This window comes from Chiloscyllium punctatum, chromosome 2 (genome assembly GCF_047496795.1).
Source record: "Chiloscyllium punctatum isolate Juve2018m chromosome 2, sChiPun1.3, whole genome shotgun sequence".
Lineage (NCBI taxonomy): Eukaryota > Metazoa > Chordata > Chondrichthyes > Orectolobiformes > Hemiscylliidae > Chiloscyllium > Chiloscyllium punctatum.
The window spans coordinates 95602455-95625838 of record NC_092740.1 but is presented as its reverse complement, the minus strand read 5'-3'; the positions used below and the strand labels follow the sequence as shown (position 1 = coordinate 95625838).

Below are 23384 nucleotides of genomic sequence, written 5' to 3'. Positions count from 1 at the left end.
AAAATAACTAGGGACTGGTAATAATCACTGGCCCATGACTGAAAAATAAAAATAATAAATGCCTTGTTCATTAACATCTGGATATTCTGGATGGAAGTCAGTAAAGGGGCAGGGATATCTGATCTATCATAAAGTCCACAGGATTGGCAGTTTGAGGGTTGAGTAAGATTGGAGAGGAATTTTTTTAGTATTATCTTCCAAACCACACAGTAGATGCCAGATCCACTAAGGCTTTCAGAGGATACCAAAACAGCTAGGGAGGGAAAGCTGTCAGCAAACCCACGAGGGAGACGAAAGTGAGGACTACAGATGCGGGAGATTAGGGTAGAAAAGCACAGCAGGTCAGGCAACATCCGAGGAGTATGAGAATCGACATTTAGGGCAAAAGCTGATCGATGAAGTACTGATGAAGGGCTTGTGCCTGAAACGATGACTTTCCTGCTCCTCGGATGCTGCCTGATCTGCTGTGCCTTTTCAGCACTCTCATATACATGAGATAGTCAAATCAGCAAATGCAAGCTATCATTGACCACACTTAATAAAATGTGCACTGACACAGAACCTCTGAATCAATCACTATCATGTCTTCAAAAGGTTTCATCAGAAATGTTCCATTCAAACTTGTCCTTAAATTTTGAACTACTGTAGAACCAATACAACATCCAGCAAATGAAAAACTCTGATAAATCTGATGGTTTAGATTAGATTACTAGATTAGATTAGATTAGATTATATTAGATTATGTAAATTAATCGACAAAAATAAAGATTATAGAATTCCTACAGCGTGGAGACAGATCCTTTGGCCCAACAACTTCACACCGACCCTCTGAAGAATACCCCACCCAAATCCATTCCCTTACCCTATTACTCTGCATTTACCCCTAACTATCACATCCCTGAGCACTATGGGTAACTTAGCATGACTAATTCACCTAACCTGCACATCTTTGGGCAGTGGGAGGAAACCCACGCTGACACGGGGAGAATGTGCAAACTCCACACAGTCACCCAAGGCTGGAATCAAACTCAGGTTCCTGGTGCTGCAAAGCAGCAGTGCTAACCACTGAGCCACCATGCCATTCCAATGAAAAACAAAATTCAAATTAAGTAGTTTCACACCGCCATTATCAAGAATACAAAAGATGACAAGTATCTTTTGCTGTTCCAATGATAACTATAGTTCAGAAAATGTATTCACATTTCAGGCTATTTCTAGTGTTTCAAAATATCCAACTGCATTAATGTCAGTGATGAAAGTCTAATAACATTGATTAAATGCTACCTTCAAATGTGTATATTTCATGTAATTTTGGCTTGTTACTTTATACACCATAGGGCTGATTTCATGACTGGGAACTACCAGTGAGACGCAGTGACCACAGATAATAAAAGTCAGTAAATTGTTCAACCTCATATAGTGGTTTTCAACATTTAAACTACCAGACTGTAAGTCATGATGTAGGATTTCCTGATCCATCTCACACACTATTACGCATCACTGGGGCCGCTGATTATGAATTGACTCTTAGATCTTTTTAATGCATTTTTAAAAATATTGTATTACTGACATACAGCTATCACAAAATTAGATGAAGTTGTAAAAATTACAAAGCATGCGTTTTGGATAATTCAGCTCCTATTGTACATGGATTAACATTGCAAAACCAATTCTAACCTGACAAGGACACTCAGTGACGGCGTCTGGGAAGGAGGTTAGGAATAAAATCACATCAGTGCAATACTATGCTATCCTTTGGAACTTGAATATAAGGAAGCAGTGGCGAGTAGCACATTGGACCAAGACTATGACTGATTTGACAGTGCTCAAAAGTGAGTGTAGTCAATATTGAGATAAATATTTTTCGTATCCCAGCACTGACTATCTTTACCACAATGCACATAAAATCCACCTATATATTTAAAAATAAATGTCAACACTTATTCAAGATAAAACCCAATATGTGGCCAATGAATCTGTTCACTGAATTAAATCAAATAACAATTTAAAAACCATGTGTTTGTTCAATTTTCACAGCAGCACAAATGTCAAACTACTTGCTGCTACTCTCATAATTCTCAAGGTGTAGACATCAGAATTCCGTTGATACGCAATCACACATGATATGCAATTTTCTGTGCACTGAACTCCAGGGCAATATTTAAATAACTTGTATTTATATAGAACCTTTAATGTGCAAGTGCCCTAAAGTGCATCACAAAGGACTATAATGGAAAATGTGACACCAAGAAACATAAGGAACTACTGGATCAACCTTTTAGTCATTTGTCCTAAGAGGTGGAAAGTGAAATAGATCTTTTCCCTGGGGTGAGGGAGTCCAGATCTAGAAGGCATCAGTTTAGGGCGAGGGGACAGATTTAAAAGTGACCTAAGGGGCAACATTTTCACCCCAAGGGGATGTATGGAATGATCTGCCAGAGGAAGAATTACAACATCTAAAAGGCAAGAGTATATGAATAGGAAGGGTTTAGAGGGATATGGGCCAAGTGTTGGCAAATGGGACTAGATTAATGTAGGCTATCTGGTTAGCATGGACGATTTGGACCGCAGGCTCTATTTCTGTGCTGTATACCTCTATGACACGAAATAGAAAGCAGAGTGTTAAGGAAAAGAATTCCAGGACCGAGGGTCTGGATAGCTGCAGGTAAAGCCCTCAATGATGGATCAAAGATATTCAAATATCTACAAATAAAGCATCATAAAATCTCATGTTTTGTTAGTTTCAAGGGGTTACAGTTGGGATGTCAAGAAGAAAATGGAAAACAAAACTTGAGAATTTTAAATTCGACATATTGCTTAACCAGGAACCACTAGTGGGACTACATTAATTTAAGATATCTGGTCGGCATGGACAGATTGGGCCAAAGGGTCTGTTTCCATGCTGCATAGCTCTACGACTCTATAACCCAAATATGAATGATGAACAGATTTGGTGTAAGGTAAACTTCGGGCATCTGAGCTTTGGTTATGCCAAGTTTACAGAAGGTAGAATATGGAAAGCCAGTGAGGAGTGAGTAGAATAGTCAAATAATAGTCAAAAAGGCATGAATGAGTGTTTCATCAGCAGGAGACCAGTGTGGAGGAGAATCAGGCAATGATACAGAGATGAAAATAGGCTGTCTTAGTGATGTGCAGATATGTGGCCAGAAGCTTCCAAATGAAAAACACCAAGGTTCTGAGAAGTCCATTTAGAACACAGAACAGTACAGCACAGAACAGGCCCTTTGGCCCATGATGTTGTACCATGCATTTATCTTAATCTAAGATCAACCTAGCCCGCATACCCCTCAACTTACTGCTTCCCATGTGCTTATCCAGTAGTCGCTTAGATGTCTCTAATGTCTCTAACTCTACTACCACTGCGGACAGTGCATTCCATGGACCTACCACTGAGTAAAGAACCTCCCTCTGACATCTCTCCTATATCTTCCTCCAATCACTTTAACACGATGACTCTCATGGCAGCCATTTCTGCCCTGGAGAAAGGTCTCTGGCTATCTACTCTACCTAGGCCTCTCATTACCTTGTACACCTCTATCAAGTCACCTCTCTTCCTTCTTCTCCCCAGTGTGAAAAACCCCAACTCAGTCAAGCTCTCTTCATAAGACAAGCCTGCCCAATCCAGGCAGCATCCTGGTAAATCTCCTCAGCACCCTCTCTAAGGCATCTACATATTTCCTAAAATGAAGCAACCAGAACTGGACACAATATTCCAAGTGTGGTCTAAAGAGGGTTTTATAGAGCTGCAGCAAAACCTCACGGCTCTTAAACCCAATTCCCCCGTTACTGACAGCCAAAACACTTTCTTAATTTCAGCCTTAGTTATCAGAGAGATGGATGAAATTGGATGGCAAAGATCAAAGCGATTTGATTCCATTTTTCCAACATTTAACTGGAGGAAATTTATGTTCATCTCATAAAAATAGCTTGATAATGTGGAAATATTAAAGGGAAAGAGTGAAATACATGGTGGTACATGTACACATGGAAATTGCTGTGTTTTCAGATAACATCACAACAGATGAAAAGACTGACAAAACAGTTTATTTAAATCATTAAGTAGAAAATGAAAGCTGACAAATTTTATTGTTCAACTTTAACAATGTATTTTATTAGCAAAGTTTTACATTGATTTGAGAATGAAAACCAATGAGATTTTTTTTTACAAACAAAACTACTATCAAACCTTTGTGGTAGGTATTTTCTAATCAACCTGTTCAGAGATGTAATGACATACCTCTGGCACAAGTGCGACTTGAACATGGGCTTCCTGACTCAGAGGTTGGAAACCTACCATAGCCTCAGATCACTGCAATATATTTGCTTGCTATTTAGATCATTTAAATTTTAATTAAATTTTACAATTGTTTGTGAGTTGTAAAATTTACTAATCACAAAGCATCTGTGTTCAATAGATATAGAACGCAGATTTACAAGGTCAGAATTCGTTGCAACTTTTACATCCAAAAATCCTGATAAACTGGCACTTCATTAAAATCCATTCTCAGGCATGAATGCAAAGGAATACCCAGCATTTATTGCCGCATCTTTGTTGCCTTTCTTTTCAAGTCCCTCAACACAGCTACCACATTTGCCATAAACCAGCTTCTACCTGTGTCCACTTAGCTCATCGTTATGATTTAACTATAAATCTTTGGCATTGCTAACAGCCAAGTCGCAGAAACCTTTAGTCCTACAGTCATCAGGGCAGATGCAAGAATACCAAATTTTAAAGGAAGTAATAACATACTGCATGAGAAAAAGGTGCTGACTGGTTGGCAAATTAGTTCTGTTTGGACAAGGGGTTGCCATGGAGAATGAACCAGGAAGCTACTGTTCCCATTCTTCTGTTTAATTTAAGAAAAGGTACAGTACTAAACAGTTCCTTTTTACAGCACAGGACAGGTCTCAAAAAAAAGCCTGACTGATTAACAACCAATTTATGTAATTCTTAGAAAATCGGGATTGATCAGCAAACATTGCACACTTGTGAAATCGCATTTACTGTTCAATATTATTTTCTCTAAGATTTGCAGGCACTTGATGGCTGAGTCTAGTCTGTACTTTGTCGATTGTGTACAGCTGAAAGAACAAACTGTTTGTTGATGGTCTATCAGCCATTGTGCATAGAATCCCTACAAGACAGAGCGAGGCCATTTGGCCTGTCAAGTCTGTATCAGATCTCTGAAGACAACGTCCCACCCAAACTACTGACTACGCTATCCTTGTAACCGTACATTAACCATGGCTAATCCACCTTGCACATCCCGGGATACTACGGAGCAATTTAGCATGGCCAATCCACCTAATGTTCACATCTTTGGGCTGTGGGAGAAAGCTGAAGCACTCAGCGGAAACCCATGCAGACATGGGGAGAATGTGCAAACTCCACACAGATATCTATGTACTTTTCCATATTTATAGGTTCTATCAGTAGCTGCCATATACATATTCATCATGTTCCCATTTATTTATATCCTTTCAAGATTGAACTGCCTAAATGTTTCCACCTGTTTGCATAGTTTAGTCCACTGGTCCCAGGAATTAACAATGTGGTTCTTCTTTGCATTGCCTCTGAGGTTTGAGTGCCTTATTCATTTCTTGGAACCAACACTAAATAGAGTATTCATGCTGAAGTCTAGTTAAAAGACTGCAATATAATTCAGTTCCCTAACTACTTTGTTCAATGCTGCCCATCTGCAGAAAAGATAATGCTATATTTTCTGGAAAAGTTCAAAACGAATCTGACCAATCACCATTACTGGAAAATGCACTGGTGCCAGTATTGGATGAAAATAATATGAGGCTTAACCAGAAAGGTGTTCTATGCTCAAACAGCCTGCATTGCCTAGATTTACAAAATTGGAAAAGGCATTTGGTACCTATGAAATCCTACCTAAGGATGACAGGAAAGAAAATAAGGCAGAACAATTGGTATAAAATACTGTTTCTTTGCTTTTAATTCAATTTTTTAATGAACAAGAGAGTTTCAGAGACGTAGTAGTAGTGTCCATACCTCAGGACTGTGATTCTCAGGGTCAATCCCAACTGTTTCAAATGTGCACAATAAAATCTTTGAACAGACTTATTAAAAAACTTGTATAATTGCAATCGCCTATGAGCAGAAATGCAAGGTACCACAATAAAAACAGTAACATAACAGGTTTACCACACACAATGTCAAAATTGCAGGCTACAAGCAACACTCATCCAAAAACGCATGGATTCACCCTTACGTTTATAACATGTTCTCCTTGACTATAAGCACCAAGAAAACCATGATCATAAGACAGGGTGTCACCCCTCCACTTCTGATCACACTAAGAGGTCAGCAAATTCTGCTATTTTGGCTCCATAGTGACCATCTGTGTCTTGATGCAGAACCCGACATGCAAATAGAAAAAATGGCTACCATCTTTTGCTAACGCTCACGATTTGTATGGAATACAATCAAGCCAACTCTTCCAAACAATATGTTTATTTACAGCACCTTGTTGTATGACTTTAAAACATGGATGACATACAGCTATCAAGCAAAGAAGCTTAATAAGATCTATCTTATATCATGAACAGACAAAATCATAAATGTGGCCACCCATTAAAAGACAAAACTCTTAAGTATTTGTTATTCATCAAAAAACCTGTAAAGTTGTCAAAGACAACAGAAACAGTTTCTGCATGGTAAGAAAACCAGAGTGAATTTACCAGTAAAATATTAAAATCTTTGCTTTAAGGATTCCTGAAATGAAGATTCTAAATATCAAATCTCACATGTGGAAGACAATAGTTAACAAAAGAGAAAATTGGAAACATAATCTGTAGGATTGCATGCATCTCCATGATGATCAGTGGCTGCAGTGGATTGACTACAGTCATCACCCACTGATGACCACTTCAAAAGCAGCACTTGTGGCAGAAGCTGCCTCTGTTTTAATTTTTCTCTACAGCCATGAGCAACAGTTTAGCACATGAAGTTACCCTATCCTTAAATGATTTGTTTTGCTGCATGAAAGCATCAAGCACAAAATAAAAGCATCAAGAATAAACATTTAGGAATTGTCAAAAATAGTAATAGTAACATGAGGATTATTTCTTAATTCAGCCTTTGGTCAAAATCTGGAAACTACTGCCAGAGAGTGCGGTAGAGCCAGGTTTAATCAAGACATTCAATTTGAAATTGGCTTGTTAATTGTTGCAAAGAAGTTGTTGCAAGAGCATAGGGATAGAACTGGAGAGAGGCATATATGAATTGCTCCTGCAGAGGACCAACATGGACATGGACATGGCATGATTCTAAATCCATCATTTTGGAAAGATGTCACCAACCCAGTCCAACATTTTCTGCTGCATCAATTTCAAGTTTGCAAACTGAATCAAAAAATAACTGATTTTATCAAGTTATACAGTAAGAGGTTTGAAAAATGCTGGAACAATAATGAAAATTGCATTTTCAACTCCTGCTATATTCTGTATTGCTCCCAACTTCAAGCACATTGTTTTTTCACTGATCCACTTCAATTCTTTGAAAATAAGCATTAGCACTTCAACAAAATAAAACTATATTTCAGAATTCAGCTCTAGGACACTTCTTAGTAACTTTCACAAACTTACTTCTTTGAATGTCACCTGATCCTTCTGGCTCCGTTTTCTTTTACAGGACCCTTTTCGATCTTTTTTATTGATCTTGATCCATTTTGTAACCTAAAGTTAATAATAATTTCAGTTACAGAAAATGATGCATTTTATTGAGTACATATTTTGGCACTGAGGCAATGTGTTCTTCAAACTTCCCACTAGTCTAAATATTTCTAACAGAAAATTATTTAAAAACAATGTTGAATAGACTTAGTTTATTAATGCAGAATAGCAGCATGCTAAGTTTGTTTTTTCTTTGTTAAACATCTTCCAAATGAATTAGTATACTTTAAAAAAAAACAGAAAACAAAACAATGTTTGAAATGCTTGAAAATAGTTTACCAAACTTCCAAGTTATAACTGAGAACCACTTATTAAACAATATCCTCCTCACCTCACTCTGCACTTCACAGACCAGTCGGTTTTCTGTCCACTTCAGTGTTTCATCCAAAAGAGGCTAAAAGGAAGAAAGGAAATCAGAAATTCGACATTATCAAATCTCAAGGAACAATAACTTTAGCTTACTTTTCAATTATAATTAAATTCACTACTGATTATACTTTTTGATTTGAATTTCACCTCCAGACCATAAGTAGTTACAGCAGAACACCATTACCTTGCTTTGTCCATCAGGGTGTTGCTCTCAGTCTGCCTTCTCACCTCCCCCTTCCAGCCAGCCCATATCCACTACCGCTCCCTTTCCAACTCACAACCACTATACCACCCCTTCCAGCCTGAACCCACCACCAGTCCACACCCACACAGTCTCTCATAACATACCTGAACTAGCACTGCTTTCCTCCAGCCTACATCCACCATCCAAGCCCACGCCCTCCGCTCTGTCTCCAGTGCATGCTTCCTCTCCTCCAGCCCATTCCCACCACCCTTACTGCCCCAGCCCAAGTTCAAGTCCTTCTCCTGCACAGCCATAACGAAGTACCGTGAGAGCGACTTGCGACGCCTCCTTGCGGAATATTTTGAAGTTTATGATAGCAGCAAGAAGTAATGATTCCCATATTTTGTCTCGCTATCCCTGCTGCTTTAATAAAAATAAATGACACTGTCGCTTGTGTGCAGCTGGCGGCTTGTCTCTTGGGCTGAGCAGGATTGGTTTGGGTTTGTGCTGCACGTGGCCGCTCGCGGATAAACGGAGGCGCGAGCACTCTCCTCCCGCCGACACAACGTTCCACACGGAGGGAAGGAGCGCCTCCGACTGCCAACATGTAACTCCCCCGGTGCCTCCTGAAGGCGAACCTCCAACAAAAACAGAGCCGACTCACCCGACAAGGACAAAAAAAAATGCTTTTTTTTTGGTTCTTTTAGTGCGGTGCCGCCCCGTGTGTAGGTGGGCGGTGAGTGGGAGCTAGGAATGTGAAAGTGAACTTGATCCAACATTGATCGTTCAGCCAGAAAAAGCTTCATTGTCCCTCGGATACCAAACATAACTGAGATGTACTGTCCCAGCTAACCACTGTCAGGCTACACAATGACGGAATACTTTTTGGCAGCTATACATTCACTGCAAGTTAATATAAATACTATCAAAGAAATTCTTTTCCGACTTTGCAATCAAGCGACACAGTTAATCTTCAATACAGCGTCCGAACTCGGTGTGCCCACTGAAACGCCAAACAATTTCAATTATATGCATTTATTTTGCTCAGATCACAATCATCACTTTGAAATTACATGGCTTGCAATCAAAAGAATCAGCTTTTTAGATTAGATTTGATTACATTACAGTGTGGAAACAGGCCCTTCGGCCCGGCAAGTCCATACCGACCCGCCGAAGCGCAACCCACCCATACCCCTACATTTACCCCTTACCTAACACTACGGGCAATTTAGCATGGCCAATTCACCTGACCTGCACATCTTTGGACTGTGGGAGGAAGCCGGAGCACCCGGAGGAAACCCATACAGACACAGGGAGAACGTGCAAACTCCACACAGTCAGTCGCCTGAGGCGGGAATTGAACCCGGGTCTCTGGCGCTGTGAGGCAGCAGTGCCACCGTGCCGCCCACCTTATTTGATGAAATAGGCTAATAGCTATTGAAAGTTCATCAATAGAAGCAGGGTTCTTAACAATGGAGTAAATTGCATCCGATTTATTATACTGTAAGCTTTTCCAACGAAAGCAGCTTGCATTCCTATTGAGCCTTTAATCTAGCAGACGAGGTCTCAAGCGATTTGCAGCAGTGTTATCAAATGACATTTGATATGGAAATGCAAACAAGAATATTAGCACGGGCGACCAAAAATCTAGTCAAAGGGTGGGTTTTAGAAACTTCGTAAAGTAGAGAAACAAAAAAAAGTCAGGTTTAAAAGTAAATTTCTGAACATAGCAGTTGAAAGCACAAGAGCCATTAATACTGTGAAATTGGCAGTTGTACAAAACAATCGGACTATTTTGAATAATCTGCAATCAGATCAATGTTAACACACCTTGCACCACTTTCATTCTTTTTTATGTGTACCATATTATACCATCCAGATATCCTCAACTAGAATGTTCCCTCCTAATGTGTATTACTCCGAGTCATTAGAATTAGACCTGCACATGTGGCGTTCTGGAACAACTACAGGACCTTGAAAACGTCACTGTAATGTGTTTTGCTGAAGTGTCTCTGTTGGGAATTATAGACTAATTGAATGCCCAGTTTCACACAACAGTAATTCCTCATTGAGAATCAGAGAGTTGACAAGAAAGCTTTGTCACAGAAGTATGGTTTTGTCCAACTGTTCTTTTATAAAACAAAAGTCCTTTGATTTTTTTAGATTCCGGACAGTGTGGAAACAGGCCCTTCAGCTCAACAAATCCACATGAACCTCCAAAGATTAACCCACCCAGACCCATTCCCCTACTCTTTCTTTGCCCCTGACTAATACATCTAACCTACACATCCCTCAACACTATGGACAATTTAGCATGGCCAATTCACCTAAGCTGCACATCTTTGGATTGTGGGAGGAAACCAGAGCACCCAGAGGAAACCCACGCATACGAGAGAAGAATATGCAAACTCCACAAAGACAGGTCGCCCAAAGCTGGAATTGAACCCGAGTCGCTGGGTGGAAGCTAGGGTTCATTAATTGTAGCATTTTGTGCCTTTTTTAATGAGCTAACAAGGAAGGAACAGAAGCTTCAAATACATCTCGGTCATTATCTGGCAAATATTGAAGTCCCAGTGGCACTGAACCTTCATCATCAAGTACTAGAAGTAATCAAGAGTTCGACTTTAATGTGGCCCAGTTGAATCACCAGTAACAATGCACTTATGTATGGTCTTGTATCTCATTGCATGATAAAATAAAGTCATTCCATCCATCCTCTGCCTCATTTTATCTCTGATAAGTTAAACTTCACAACAAATAGCCTGTGCACTTCACCTGATATTTCTCAGGTGGAGGCATTTGAATTTTAAAGAAAATCAGAAATCTAAAGTCTAATGATGACTACAAATCTATTGATGATTATTAAAACCTATTTGGTTCACTAATGTCCTTTAGACAAGGAAATCTTCCTTCCTTACCGAATCTGGCATAGGCATGACTGTAGACCCACAGTACATTTTTAAATGCCCTCTGGAATGGACCAGTGAGCCACTCAAATGTATCCAACTGTTAAAAGCCCACAAAAATAAATGAATCCAGATGGCACAGCTGGTATCCAGCTAAGCACTGGAAATAAAATAAAAACATCTAACCCAGCCTGGTCAACCACACAGAATCACCTCTACTAACATCTGGGTGCTCATACCAAAACTGCACAGCTGCAAGACACAATAGTCAACCATTAGCCACATATATTCCTATTGATGATATCATATCCAGCAGACAAAGTCCCTGACAACACAATCAACATCCCAGGACAGGCCCATCTGTCCTGAGGCAGCAGGGACGAAAGCGTGGTGCTAGAAAAGCTCAGCAGGTCAGGCATCATCCAAGGAGCAGGAGAATCGACGTTTTGGGCATGAGGTTTGTGGGTCAGGGCTGAGATATAAATGGAAGGGGGGGTGAGGTTGGGGGGAGTTGTGGGGTATGGGGAGGTAGCTGGGAAAGCAACAGGTGGATGAAGGTGAGGGAGAAGGTCATAGGTCTGAGGGAGCAGTGATGGATGGGTCCGGAGGGCAGTGCCGAGTTGGAGGCTTGGGACTGGGATAATGTGGGGCGAGGGGAAATGAGGAAGCTGTTGAAATCCACATTTATTCCATGTGGTTGCAGAATATGAGGTGTTCCTCCTCCAGGCATCAGGTGGTAACAGCTTGGCGGTGGAGGAGGCCCAGGGCCTGCATGTCGTTGATGTACTAGGAGGGGGAGTCGAAGTGTTCAGTTGCGGAACAGTGGGTGTGGGTGTCCCAGAAATGTTCTCTGAAACGATCCGCAAGAAGGCGTCCTTGTCTCCCCAATGTAGAGGAGACCACACCGGGTGCAACGGATGCAGTAGATGACATTGATAGATGTACAGGTGAATTTCTGATGGATGTGGAAGGATCCCTCGGGGTCTTGGATGGAGGTGAAGGGAGTGGTGTGGGCGCAGGTTTTGCACTTCCTCATGAGGGAGTCACATAGGGAATGGTCTTTTGGAACTGCTGATTGCGGGGGGGGGGGGGGGGAAGGAATATATGTCTGGCAGTGGGGTCAGTTTGGAGGTGGCAGAAGTGGCAGAGGATGATGCGTTGAATGCAGAGGTTGGTGCAGTGGAAGATGAGAACCAGGGGGTCTGTCCTTGATGCGTTGGGAGGGATGGGGCTCAAGGGCAGTGGTGCGTGAAGTGGAGGAGATGTGCTGGAGGGCATCGTCAATCAGTGGGAAGGGAAGTTGCGGTCATGGAAGAAGGAGGCTATCTGGGACTTTCTGAGGTGGAATTGGTCATCCTGCGAACAGGTGCGGTGGAGGTGGAGGAATTGGGAATAAGGGATGGGTTTTTACAGGAGGTAGGGTGGGAGGAGGTATAGTCTAGGTAGTTGTGGGAATCGGTGGGCTTGTAATATAGGTCTGTGGTTAGTTCTGAGGCAGTTGGGACGAATTGTCTGGGAAGGCCCACCATCAACTTTGGACCCTACAAAGTCGGGTCAAACATGGCCATAAAATCTCCTGCTGACTACCATGTACTGCAACCCCTCAGCTAATAAATTACTATTTCTTCATGCTGAATGCAACTCAGAGGAAAACCTGAGTGTGGCAAGGGCAGGGAATGTATTTTGAGTGGAGAACTTCATCACCAAAAGTGTCTCAGCAGCACGTCTACTGACTAAGCTGGTCGAGGCCTAAACAGATGTAGAATTACAATACTAGGTCTGTGGTAGGTAGTGAAGAAACCAATAAGAGGGGAAAATAACACTTCATTCACACCAATCTGCTTGTCGAAAAAGTGTCTGTTCATGACAGCATCAGCAGCACAGACCATAACGCACTACTTGTGGAGAAAAAGTCATTCACATTGTGAATAACCTCCATTGTGTTGTGTGGGACTGTCATTTTGCTAAATGGAATTGATTTCAAATAGATTTAGCAACTCAAGACTGGGCATCTGTTGGCTGTGGTCCATCAGCATCACCACTGTACTCCAACATAATCTGCAAGTCCACCATATCCCCCAATCTACCATTATCATCAAGTCTGAGGATTAACTCTGATTCAATAAAGAGGTCAGGAGAGTATGCCAGGAGCAGCACCATGCACACCTCTAAATGAGTTGTCAACCTGGTAAAACGGATAACACAGGACTACTTGCAAACCAATAAAGCATAAGCAGCATGGGATAGACAGAGCTAAGCAGTTTTACAGCCAATAGATGAAGTCTTCTCTCTGCAGTCCTGTCACATCCAGTGGTCTGAGAAATGGTCTGAGAAATTACAAAACTCACTGGAGGAAAAGGGTCGACAAACATTACCATTCTCAATGATAGGGTAGCCCAGCACATCAGTCCATTAGATAAGCCTGAACCATTTGCAAGAAGTCTCAGTCAGAAGGGGATGATCCATTTCAGTCTCCTTCACAGGTCCCCACCATCACGGATGCCAGCCCTCAGCCAATTTGCTTAATGTTTCATGATATCATGAAATAGCTGAAGGCACTAGAAACTGCAAATGCTATGGACCTTGGTAACATTCCAGTAAATGTAGTGAAATAACTGCGCCCCTACCAAAGCTGTTCCAGTATAAGTACAATGCAGGCATCTACCCAACAATATAAAAAAATGCCCAAAAATCCACCCAGCCAATTATGCCTAACAGCCAGCTCTCAGTAAAGTGATGGAAGGGACGATCAACAATGCTATCAAGCAGTACCTCCTCAGAAATAACTGGCTCATGTGCTTAAATTGGGCTGTGCAGAAGTGGGTGCTGCAGATACTGGAGATTAGAGTGGTGCTGGAAAAGCACAGCAGGTCAGGCACCATCCGAGGAGCTGGAAAATTAATGTTTCAGGCAAAAGCCCTTCATTAGCCCTCATTCCTGATGAAGGGCTTTTGCCCAAAACATCAAATTTCCAGCTCCTTGGATGCTGCCTGACCTGCTGTGCTTTTCCAGCACCACTCTAATCTTGACTTAAATTGGGCTGTGCCAGGACTGCTCAGCTCCTGACCTCTTTCACCCTTTGTTCAAACATGGACATAAGAGCTGAATCCTAGGGGTGAGGTGAGAGTGACTGGCCTTGACATCAAGACAGCATTGTATAGGTGTGGCACCAAGGAACCTGAACAAAACTAGAATCAATGGGAATCGAGAGAAAACTCTCCACTGCTCAGGGTCATACATACAAAGAAAGATGATTGTGGTTGTTGGAGGTCAGTCATCTCAACTCCAGAACATCTTTATAGGAGTTCCTCAGGTAGTATCCTCAGTCCAACCATCTACAGGTCTTTCATCAATGAGGTTCCCTCCACCGTAAGGTCAGATTTGGGGATATCTGTCAATAACTGTATACTGTTCAATGCCACTCATAAATCCTCTGAAGGAAAGACAAAATGCAGTAAAGATCTGGATCATACTGACACTTGGGCTGACATGTGGCAGTGCCAGGCATTGACCACCTCCCACAAGAAAGAATCTAATCATAGTTGAAGCCCTTCTGCTCAACATCCTGGGATTACCGCTGACCAGAAAATGACCTGGACTAGCCACTAAATACAGTGGCTACAAAAGCAGGTCAGGGACTAGGAATCCTGCAGCAAGTAACTCAATACTCTCCAAAGCCTACCCAAAATCTACAAGGCAGAAGTCAGCGGTGTTACAGAAAATTGTTTCACTTGCATGTGAGAGTATAGGTCCAACAGTTCAACTAACACTCAGGAAACTTTACGTCATCTGGGACAAAGCAGTCCGCTGATTGGCACCACAATCTATAAGCATTTATTCTTTCCACTACCAAAGCATAATTGCAGCAATGTGTACCATTTAAAAGATGAATTTCAGAAATTCAACAAGGTATCTTAGAAACACACAACCATCACCATGTAGAAGGGCAAAGGCAGCAAATATATGATAGCGCCATCACCACAAGAGCAATGAGTGATGAGCAATAAGTGCTGGTGAAGCCGGAAGCCCACATGCCTTGAATGAATAAAAATAGTAGCAATCGGAGGAACACTAACAAAGACAGTGATGTGTTTGTATTACAGACCCACTTTTGTACAAGTACACGTCCTTCATCAGGTATGAAATCAAAGATGTCCCAGATTTTCATTCACCAGTCATGTATTTGTTCACAATCCTCAGCATACAGTTAAGGAATAAGCAAATTTAGAGTCACTCTGCGCAGCATATTCTGGAGATCAAAATACAGGAAACAATTTTGATAAAGGCTGCCAGCACAACAGGCTGTACCATTGGCAAGCATCTGTTGCATGTTGAAAAGAAGGTACCAATTTCAAAACAGTCGATAGTAAAAACCAAAAAATTGGGAGAGATCCTTGGGACTTGAAACAGCCAGAAACACATTAAAATTAAAAGTGCATGAGCACTTATTAAAACAGCTTCTTCATACTCTTTCTACTTACAAGCCCCCTTTGCTGGTACAATTCTGTTTGATGTCATTAAGCTCTCTCAATCATTCCTTTCCAGGTTCAATGATCATTAAGTGAACAAAATTAACATGGCAATTTTCAAAACATGAAAGCATGCTTCAACAATTAATCTCCAAAATATAAACTATAACCTTCGGATCACAGGAACACTCAGCTTATTGTATATTCTAACCTTCGCAATATTTTAACAATCCACTCAGTTATATACAATGGGATGAAAGATTCATTCACCAACTGATAACAGTTTTGTAGCATAATCATTTGAGTATAATAGATAATTTTTCTCATGAGTAGGACATCATCTAACATCAGGTATGGTCTCATTCAACCCCTTTGTCATTGGAAATGTCAATGTCTGAATCAGATTCAATGTTTCCTCAAGAAATTTTCAGTGTTTTCAAGCACAATGCACTTTTGACAATGATTTGTGATGCCTACTTAGCAATTATTCTTTTGTTGTTGATGACAGCAATAGTTGGACCTGATATGGTGTTGTTTGCTTTCCAACAACTCAGTTGACAAACACTTTATCTCTGAGCATTAGTGGTGTAGCTCTAACTTAGATGGTTTATTCCACATTTGCTGTCATTCGATCCTTTTGTTCTTGATCATTTAAGTGTTGATAGAAAGCTCCAAGCAGGAGCTCAGCAAGAAATGAATGATGTGCAACTGTGAGAGTAACAATGAGGTTTTCTCATAGTCAAATAAGAGTTGCTCTGTAATTGTGAAGAAAATGATACAACTTGTGCTTTCATGTCTTTCTCTCAGCTGCAACTGTACATATCATTTTTTTTCAAGATACACATAAATCCCTCAACTTCTCTATTATCTTGAAGCTGATGTGATGTGATTTTTCAGTAAATGAAACCATTATAGTTCACAAATTTACTTAATTCATCGCTATTGAATGAGGATCTGTCATCATATCTTACCATTTGTGGGATTCTAAACAAGGCAAAAATCTGGTCAAGCTTTGGGGTGACTGATTTCATTGCAGTAGACATTGGGGAGGTTACTATAGTCATCTGTGACAACACGTCGGTTTTTACCCAGGTACAAACCCACAAATATAATGCCGGATTCAAATATGGTTCCGGAAGGAGTTCAAACAGCTTGAAAAGATCACAAGGATTTGGCGTTGGGCAGCTTCACATAGCAAACACTGATTGACTTTAGGGCTTTACCATGTTGTCAATTACTGGAAACCATTTCCTTGAGGATATTTTAGTTTTGACGATTCTTTGGTGACTTACATGAGCTATCTCTGACAATACATTCCCTCAATGAGTGTGGAATGGCAATGCAGTTATTCTTATTCCAAATATTGTGAAATACTAGTAGTATTTAGGGAATAATATCGATATTTAAAGACAAGCTAGGAAATGCTGGAAGATTTTGAACTATTTAGGCAGTCTCTGGATTAAGAATTTCTTGGAAATAAATCAATAGTTTACTGTGTGCTATAAGCCACCTGGTGTTTTTCTTGATAACAAGTGACTTTGGAGGAACAGATAAGCATAACTTTCAAGGAGGTAAGAAATGGGATTTATTGCAGTAATCACTGCAAGAAAACCTTACTTTGAGAAGCCTAAGGGTCTATGCTAATGGTATGAGAATTCTGTTTTGCAGACCCAGCAATCAGAGAATAGTGAAGACAGCTCAGAACCAGAGTCTCTTTCCTGGAATCCTATTTCTTAGAAGTCCAAGGAGAAAAAAATGAAGTTGTGCATTATGACCGTTTCTCAATACCATGATTTCAAGTTGATTGGAATCAGAATAGGACAATTATCATCAAGCTACAGCTAGTAATTCAGCTTCATTGACAGGAAATTCAGCAGACATGGCAAGTTCTCTCATTTCACCCAACCTTTGTCCACAAGAGTTCCTTTCTCTCTGTTAACATTTTTTTTTAAAAACCATCATCTCTGTAGAGACTGGAGTTGTTTTGGGGATGTATGTGTGTGGGATTAAGAAGAAAATAGTTTTAATTCCAGATCATAGCTTAGATGTAATTCGTGTTTGTTATTTGTTTCAAGAATGCCTTTTGTTCACAATAAACAGACTACTTTGAGTTCAAAAAAGACTGTTCAACATTTCTTTTACTCTTGTCAGCAGAACAAAAGTGGACTTGGTCATTTTGGCATTGCATCAATAAAGTTATAATAATGGTGTGACCAATGGAATATTGGGATTTGATTATCAGCACATTCCTCCATTACAAATTCATAACAGGATATCAGGACATGAGTTCGCTGTTACAGTATTTATATGATGAGTCTAATGGAGTTTCTGGTCCCATGATAACTCCAAACTGTTGAGAGTGGGGGATTCAGTGATAGTAATGCTATTGAATATCAAAATACAGTGGTTAGATTGTCTCTTATTGGAGTTATTTATTGCCTGGCATTTGTATGGTGTAAATGTTACTTGTCAGCCCAAGCCTGCAAATTGTCTAGATCTTGTTGCATTCAAACTTCAGTATCTGAGCAGTTACGAATGGTCCTGATATTGTGCAATCATCGGTAAATATCCTACTTCTGACCTTATGATGGAGGGAAGGATGAAGCAACTGAAAAATAATTGGGCCCAGGACACCACCCTGAGGAACTCCTGCAGAGATGTCCTGGAGCTGAGATGACTGACCTCCAAGAACTATGACCATCTTCTTAAGTGCCAGGTATGACTCCAACCAGTGGAGAGTTTGCCCCTTGATTCCAACCAATTGCAGGTGTGCTAGGGTTCCTTGATGCCAAGCTTGGTTGATAGTTACCTAATGTCAAGGGTTGTCACTCTCACTGCACTTTTTAAATTTAGCTCTTTTGTCCATTTTTGAACCACGGCTGTAATAAGGCCAGGAGCTGTTAGAACCCAACTTAGACGTTGCTGAGCAGGACCTACTTCTGACTCCTTTTAATACTGTTGATTAAGAGGTAACTGATGGGACAGTAATTGGCTAGGATGGATTTGACCTGCTTTTTTGTATACCAGACAAACCTGGGCAATTTTCCACATTGTTGAGCAGATGCCAGTATTGTAACTGGAAGAGCTTGGCTAGGGGAGCAGCAAATTCTGCAGCACAAGTCTTCAGTACTATTGTCAGAATATTATCAGGGCCCATAGTTTTTGCAGTATCCAGTGTATTCAACTGTTTCTTGATATCACAGAGACTGAACCAAATTGGCTGAAGGTTGGCATCTGTGGTGTAGGGACCACTGAAAGATGGTGAGGTGGTTTGATTATCAGCACATTCCTCCATTACAAATCTATAACAGGAAATCAGGAAGTGAGTTCTCTGCCCCAGTATTTACATGGCAAGTCTAATTGAGTTTCTGGTCACATGATAACCCCAGAATGTTGAGAGTGGTGAGGTGGATCATCCACTTGAAATTGCTGGTTGATGATTGCTGTGAGTGCTTCAGACTGACCTTTTGCACTGATGAGCTCGGCTCTTCCATCATTGAGGATGGGATACTTTTGGAGCCACACCTTCCAGTGAGTTGTTTAAATTTGCCACCACCACGAGTGGATGTGGCAGGACTGCAAAACTGTGATCTGATCCATTGATTGTGCGATCACTTAACTCTGTCTATCACATGCTGCTTATGCTGTTTAACACGCTAGTCTTATTTCATAGCTTCATCAAGTTAACACATCACATTTAAGTATTCTTGGTGTTGTTCCTGGTATGCCCTTCTAAACTCTTGATTCAACTAAGGTTGACTCCCTGGCTCAATGGCAATGGTTGAGTGGGGACTATGCCAGACCATGAGTTGTAGATCGTGCTGGAGTACAAATCTGCTGTTGTTGATGGCCCACAGCACCTCATGGATGCCCAGTATTGAGTTGCTGGATGTGTTTGAAGTGTGTCCCATTTAGCACAGTGATGCCACACAACACAATGCAAGGATATTCTCAATATGGAGTCAGGACTCCGTGTGGTGGTCACTCTTACCTTCATGTACAGATGCATCTGCAGTCAGCAGATTGCTAAGGATGAGATCAAGTACATTGTTCCCACTTTTTGCTTGCCTCACACCACTTGCTGCAGACCTAGCCAAGTAGCTATGTCCTTTAGAACCTGACCAACTTGATCAGAAGTACTGTGTTGAGCCACTCTTACTGGTGGACATTGACATCTCCCACCCAGAATACATCTTGTGCCCTTGCAACCCCCAGTTCTTCCTCCAAATGTTTTTCAACATGGCAGAATACTGATTCATCAGATGACTAATAGAGTCAGATTTGCATAACACGGAAACAGACCCTTTGGTCCATCTCCTCTATACTGATCAGATATCCCAAATTAAACCAGTCCATTTACCTCATATCCCTCTAAGCCTATTCATGTAGCTATCCAGATGCCTTTTAAATGTTGTACTTTCTCTGGTAGCTCATTCCATATATGCACCATTAGGTCGATGCTAGGTTGTCCATACGTTTTCATTTCTTTCTTGAGACTTGGTAGCAATTGATACAACTGACTGGCAATTTCAGGGGGCAGTTGAGAGTCAATCACATTCATGTGGCTCTGGAGTCACATTTAGGCCAGGCAAGTGAGGATAGCAGAACTCCTTCCCTGAAGGACATTAACATTTGGTATACTTTCCTTTATTGGTCACAGTATTGAGTACAGGAGTTGGGAGGTCATGTTGCGGATGTACAGAATGTTGGTTAGGCATGCAATTCTGGTCTCCTTCCTATTGGAAATATGTTGTGAAAATTGAAAGGGTTCAGAAAAGATTTACAAGGATGTTGTCATGGTTGGAGGATTTGAGCTATAGGGGGAGAGATTGAACAGGCTGGGGTTGTTTTCCCTGGAGCATCGGAGGCTGAAGGGTGACCTTCTAAAATCGTGAGAGGCATGGATAGGATAAATAGACAAAGTTTTTTCCCTGGGGTGGGGGAATCCAGAACTAGAGGGCAGAGGTTTAGGATGAGAGGGGAAAGATCTAAAAAAGACCTAAGGGGCAACATTTTCATGCAGAGGGTGGTACGTATATGGAATGAGCTGCCAGAGGAAGTGATGGAGGCTAGTACAATTGCAACATTTAAAAGGTATCTGGATGGGTATATGAATATGATGGGTTTGGAGGGATATGGGCCAGGTGCTGGCAGGTAGAACTAGATTAGTTTGGGATATCTGGTTGGCATGGACGAGTTGGAGCAAAGGGTCTGTTTCCATGCTGTACATCTCTATGATTCTTCTATTAGTGAGCCAATTTTTTCCAAAACAGTCAACAATAGTTATCACAAGATCTGTAATTACAGATTTTTTGAAAAACATTGAATTTAAAAATCTGCAATTACACAATTTTATTCTGGTTCCCAGAATATTAGCAAAGCTTCTGGATAAAATAGTGTAGCGATAATACCACTAGGCCATTGGTTAGTGATTTTTATATCGTGTTCTGTAGTTGTTGTTCAGGAACCTCTTTCTCACAACTAGCAGGATTGACCAAATGTTTCAAAAGTTTGAGCTTGGAGAAAGTGAGGACTGCAGATGCTGGAGCTCAGAGTCAAAAGTGTAGTGCTGGAAAAGCACAACAGGTCAGGCAGCATCCGAGAAACAGGAGAATCGACATTTTGGGCATAAGCCCTTCATCAGGAATGATGAGCTTCTCTGGTTTATACTCAACTCATACTCTTGTTGAGTATCAAAACCTCTATTCAGTAAGGCGGTTGGCTATGTGAATTATTGAGCAAGTTTACCAGTGGTCCAAGATCTTTATGATTTGTGGGCTCCCTGCTTTGTCTTTTCACAGGAAAACTGCATCTAAGTCAACTAGACTCCCATCCATGACTATGTGGTAATTTTCTCAGGGTTAAAACAGGCACTTTCACAAATTTCTGACAATATATTGAGCAAAATATTGTTTATGTAACATAGTCAGATTGCATGGGGACAGTTTAGCGTAGTCAGGACTGAAGTGAGACAGAAGAATACAATACATGTTGATTTTAGCAGACTCTGGGCTTTGAGTCATAGAGATGTATAGCAAGGAAACAGACCCTTCGGTCCAACTTGTCCATGCTGACCAGATATCCCAACCCAATCTAGTCCCACCTGCCAGCACCTGGCCCATCTCCCACCAAACCATACCTCCCCCTCATGATTTTATAAACCTCTATAAGGTTACCCCTCAGCCTCTGACACTCCAGAGAAATCAGCCCTAGCCTATTCAACCTCTCCCTAAAACCCAAATCCTCCAACCCCGGCAACATCATTGTAAATCGTTTCTGAACCCTTTCAAGTTTCACAGCATCTTCCCGATAGGAAGGAGATGTACGTGATGTCTCTGATCGTGTTTTCCGGGTCCTTAAGGGGGAGGGGGAGCAGCCCCAGGTCGTGGTCCACGTTGGCACCAACGACATAGGTAGGAAGAGGGGTGAGGATGTTAGGCAGGCTTTCAGGGAGCTAGATTGGAAGCTCAGAGTTAGAACAAACAGAGTTGTTGTCTCTGGTCTGTTACCCGTGCCACGTGATAGAGAGTCGAGGAATAGGGAGAGAGAACAGTTAAATGCGTGGCTACAGGGATGGTGCAGGAGGGAGGGATTCCGGTTTCTGGACAACTGGGGTTCTTTCTGGGGAAGGTGGGACCTCTATAAACAGGATGGTCTACATCTGATCCTGAGGGGCACCAGTATCCTTGGGAGGGGGTTTGCTAGTGCTCTTGGGGAGGGTTTAAACTAACTCTGCAGGGGCATGGGAACCTGGACTGTAGCTTTAGGGTACAAGACCTTGAGTGTAGGGAGGTTAGGAACATGACATCGATCTCGAAGCAGGGTGCCGGTAAACAGGAAGGTGGCTTAAAGTGTGTATACTTCAATGCCAGAAGTATAAGAAATAAGGTAGGTGAACTTGCAGCGTGGGTTGGTACCTGGGACTTCGATGTTGTGGCTATTACAGAGACATGGGTAGAACAGGGACAGGATTGGCTATTGCAGGTTCCAGGGTTTAAATGTTTTAGTAGGGTCAGAGGTGGGGGCAAAAGAAGGGGAGGTGTGGCATTGCTTGTCAAGGATAGTATTACAGCGGTGGAAAAGACGATAGAGGAAGACTTGCCATCTGAGGTAGTTTGGGCTGAGATTAGAAATAGGAAAGGTGAGGTCACTCTGTTAGGGGTTTTCTACAGGCCTCCTAATAGTCCGAGAGACGTAGAGGAAAGTATTTCAAGGATGATTCAGGAGAAGAGTGAAAGTAATAGGGTGGTTGTTATGGGGGACTTTAACTTCCCAGATATTGACTGGGAAAGCTATCGTTCGAGTTTGTTAGATGGGTCGGTGTTTGCCCAATGTGTGCAGGAGGGTTTCCTGACACAATATGTGGACAGGCCAACAAGAGGTGAGGCCATACTGGATTTGGTTCTAAGTAATGAACCAGGCCAGGTGTTAGACTTGGAGGTAGGTGAGCACTTCGGGGACAGTGACCACAACTCGGTGACTTTTACTCTAGTGATGGAGAGGGATAAGTGTGCACTGCAGGGCAGGAGTTATAGCTGGGGGCAGGGAAATTATGATGCGGTGAGGCATGACTTAGGACGTGTGGATTGGAAAAATAGGCTTCAAGGGAAGGATACAAATGATATGTGGAGCTTGTTCAAGGAGCAGCTATTGGGTGTCCTTGATAAGTATGTACCAGTCAGGCCGGGAGGAAAGGGTCTTGTGAGGGAGCTGTGGTTTAATAAGGAATTGGAATCC

General features: G+C 41.5%; 1 protein-coding gene across 6 annotated transcripts in view; it reads right to left on the bottom strand.

Annotated features, from left to right (window-relative positions):
* Positions 1–23384, bottom strand: part of aopep (aminopeptidase O (putative)) — a 433713-nt gene that overhangs the window by 211800 nt on the left and 198529 nt on the right. For all 6 annotated transcript variants that reach the window (XR_011962667.1, XM_072585937.1, XM_072585948.1 and 3 more), the window contains 2 exons: positions 8051–8113; positions 7633–7722 (listed from right to left, as the gene is read on the bottom strand). Coding sequence is in view for 5 of the 6 variants with exons in the window: in XM_072585937.1 (XP_072442038.1) it covers positions 7633–7722; positions 8051–8113 (153 nt within the window). In the remaining variant the exon portion in view is untranslated. The remainder of the gene's footprint in view (positions 1–7632; positions 7723–8050; positions 8114–23384) is intronic.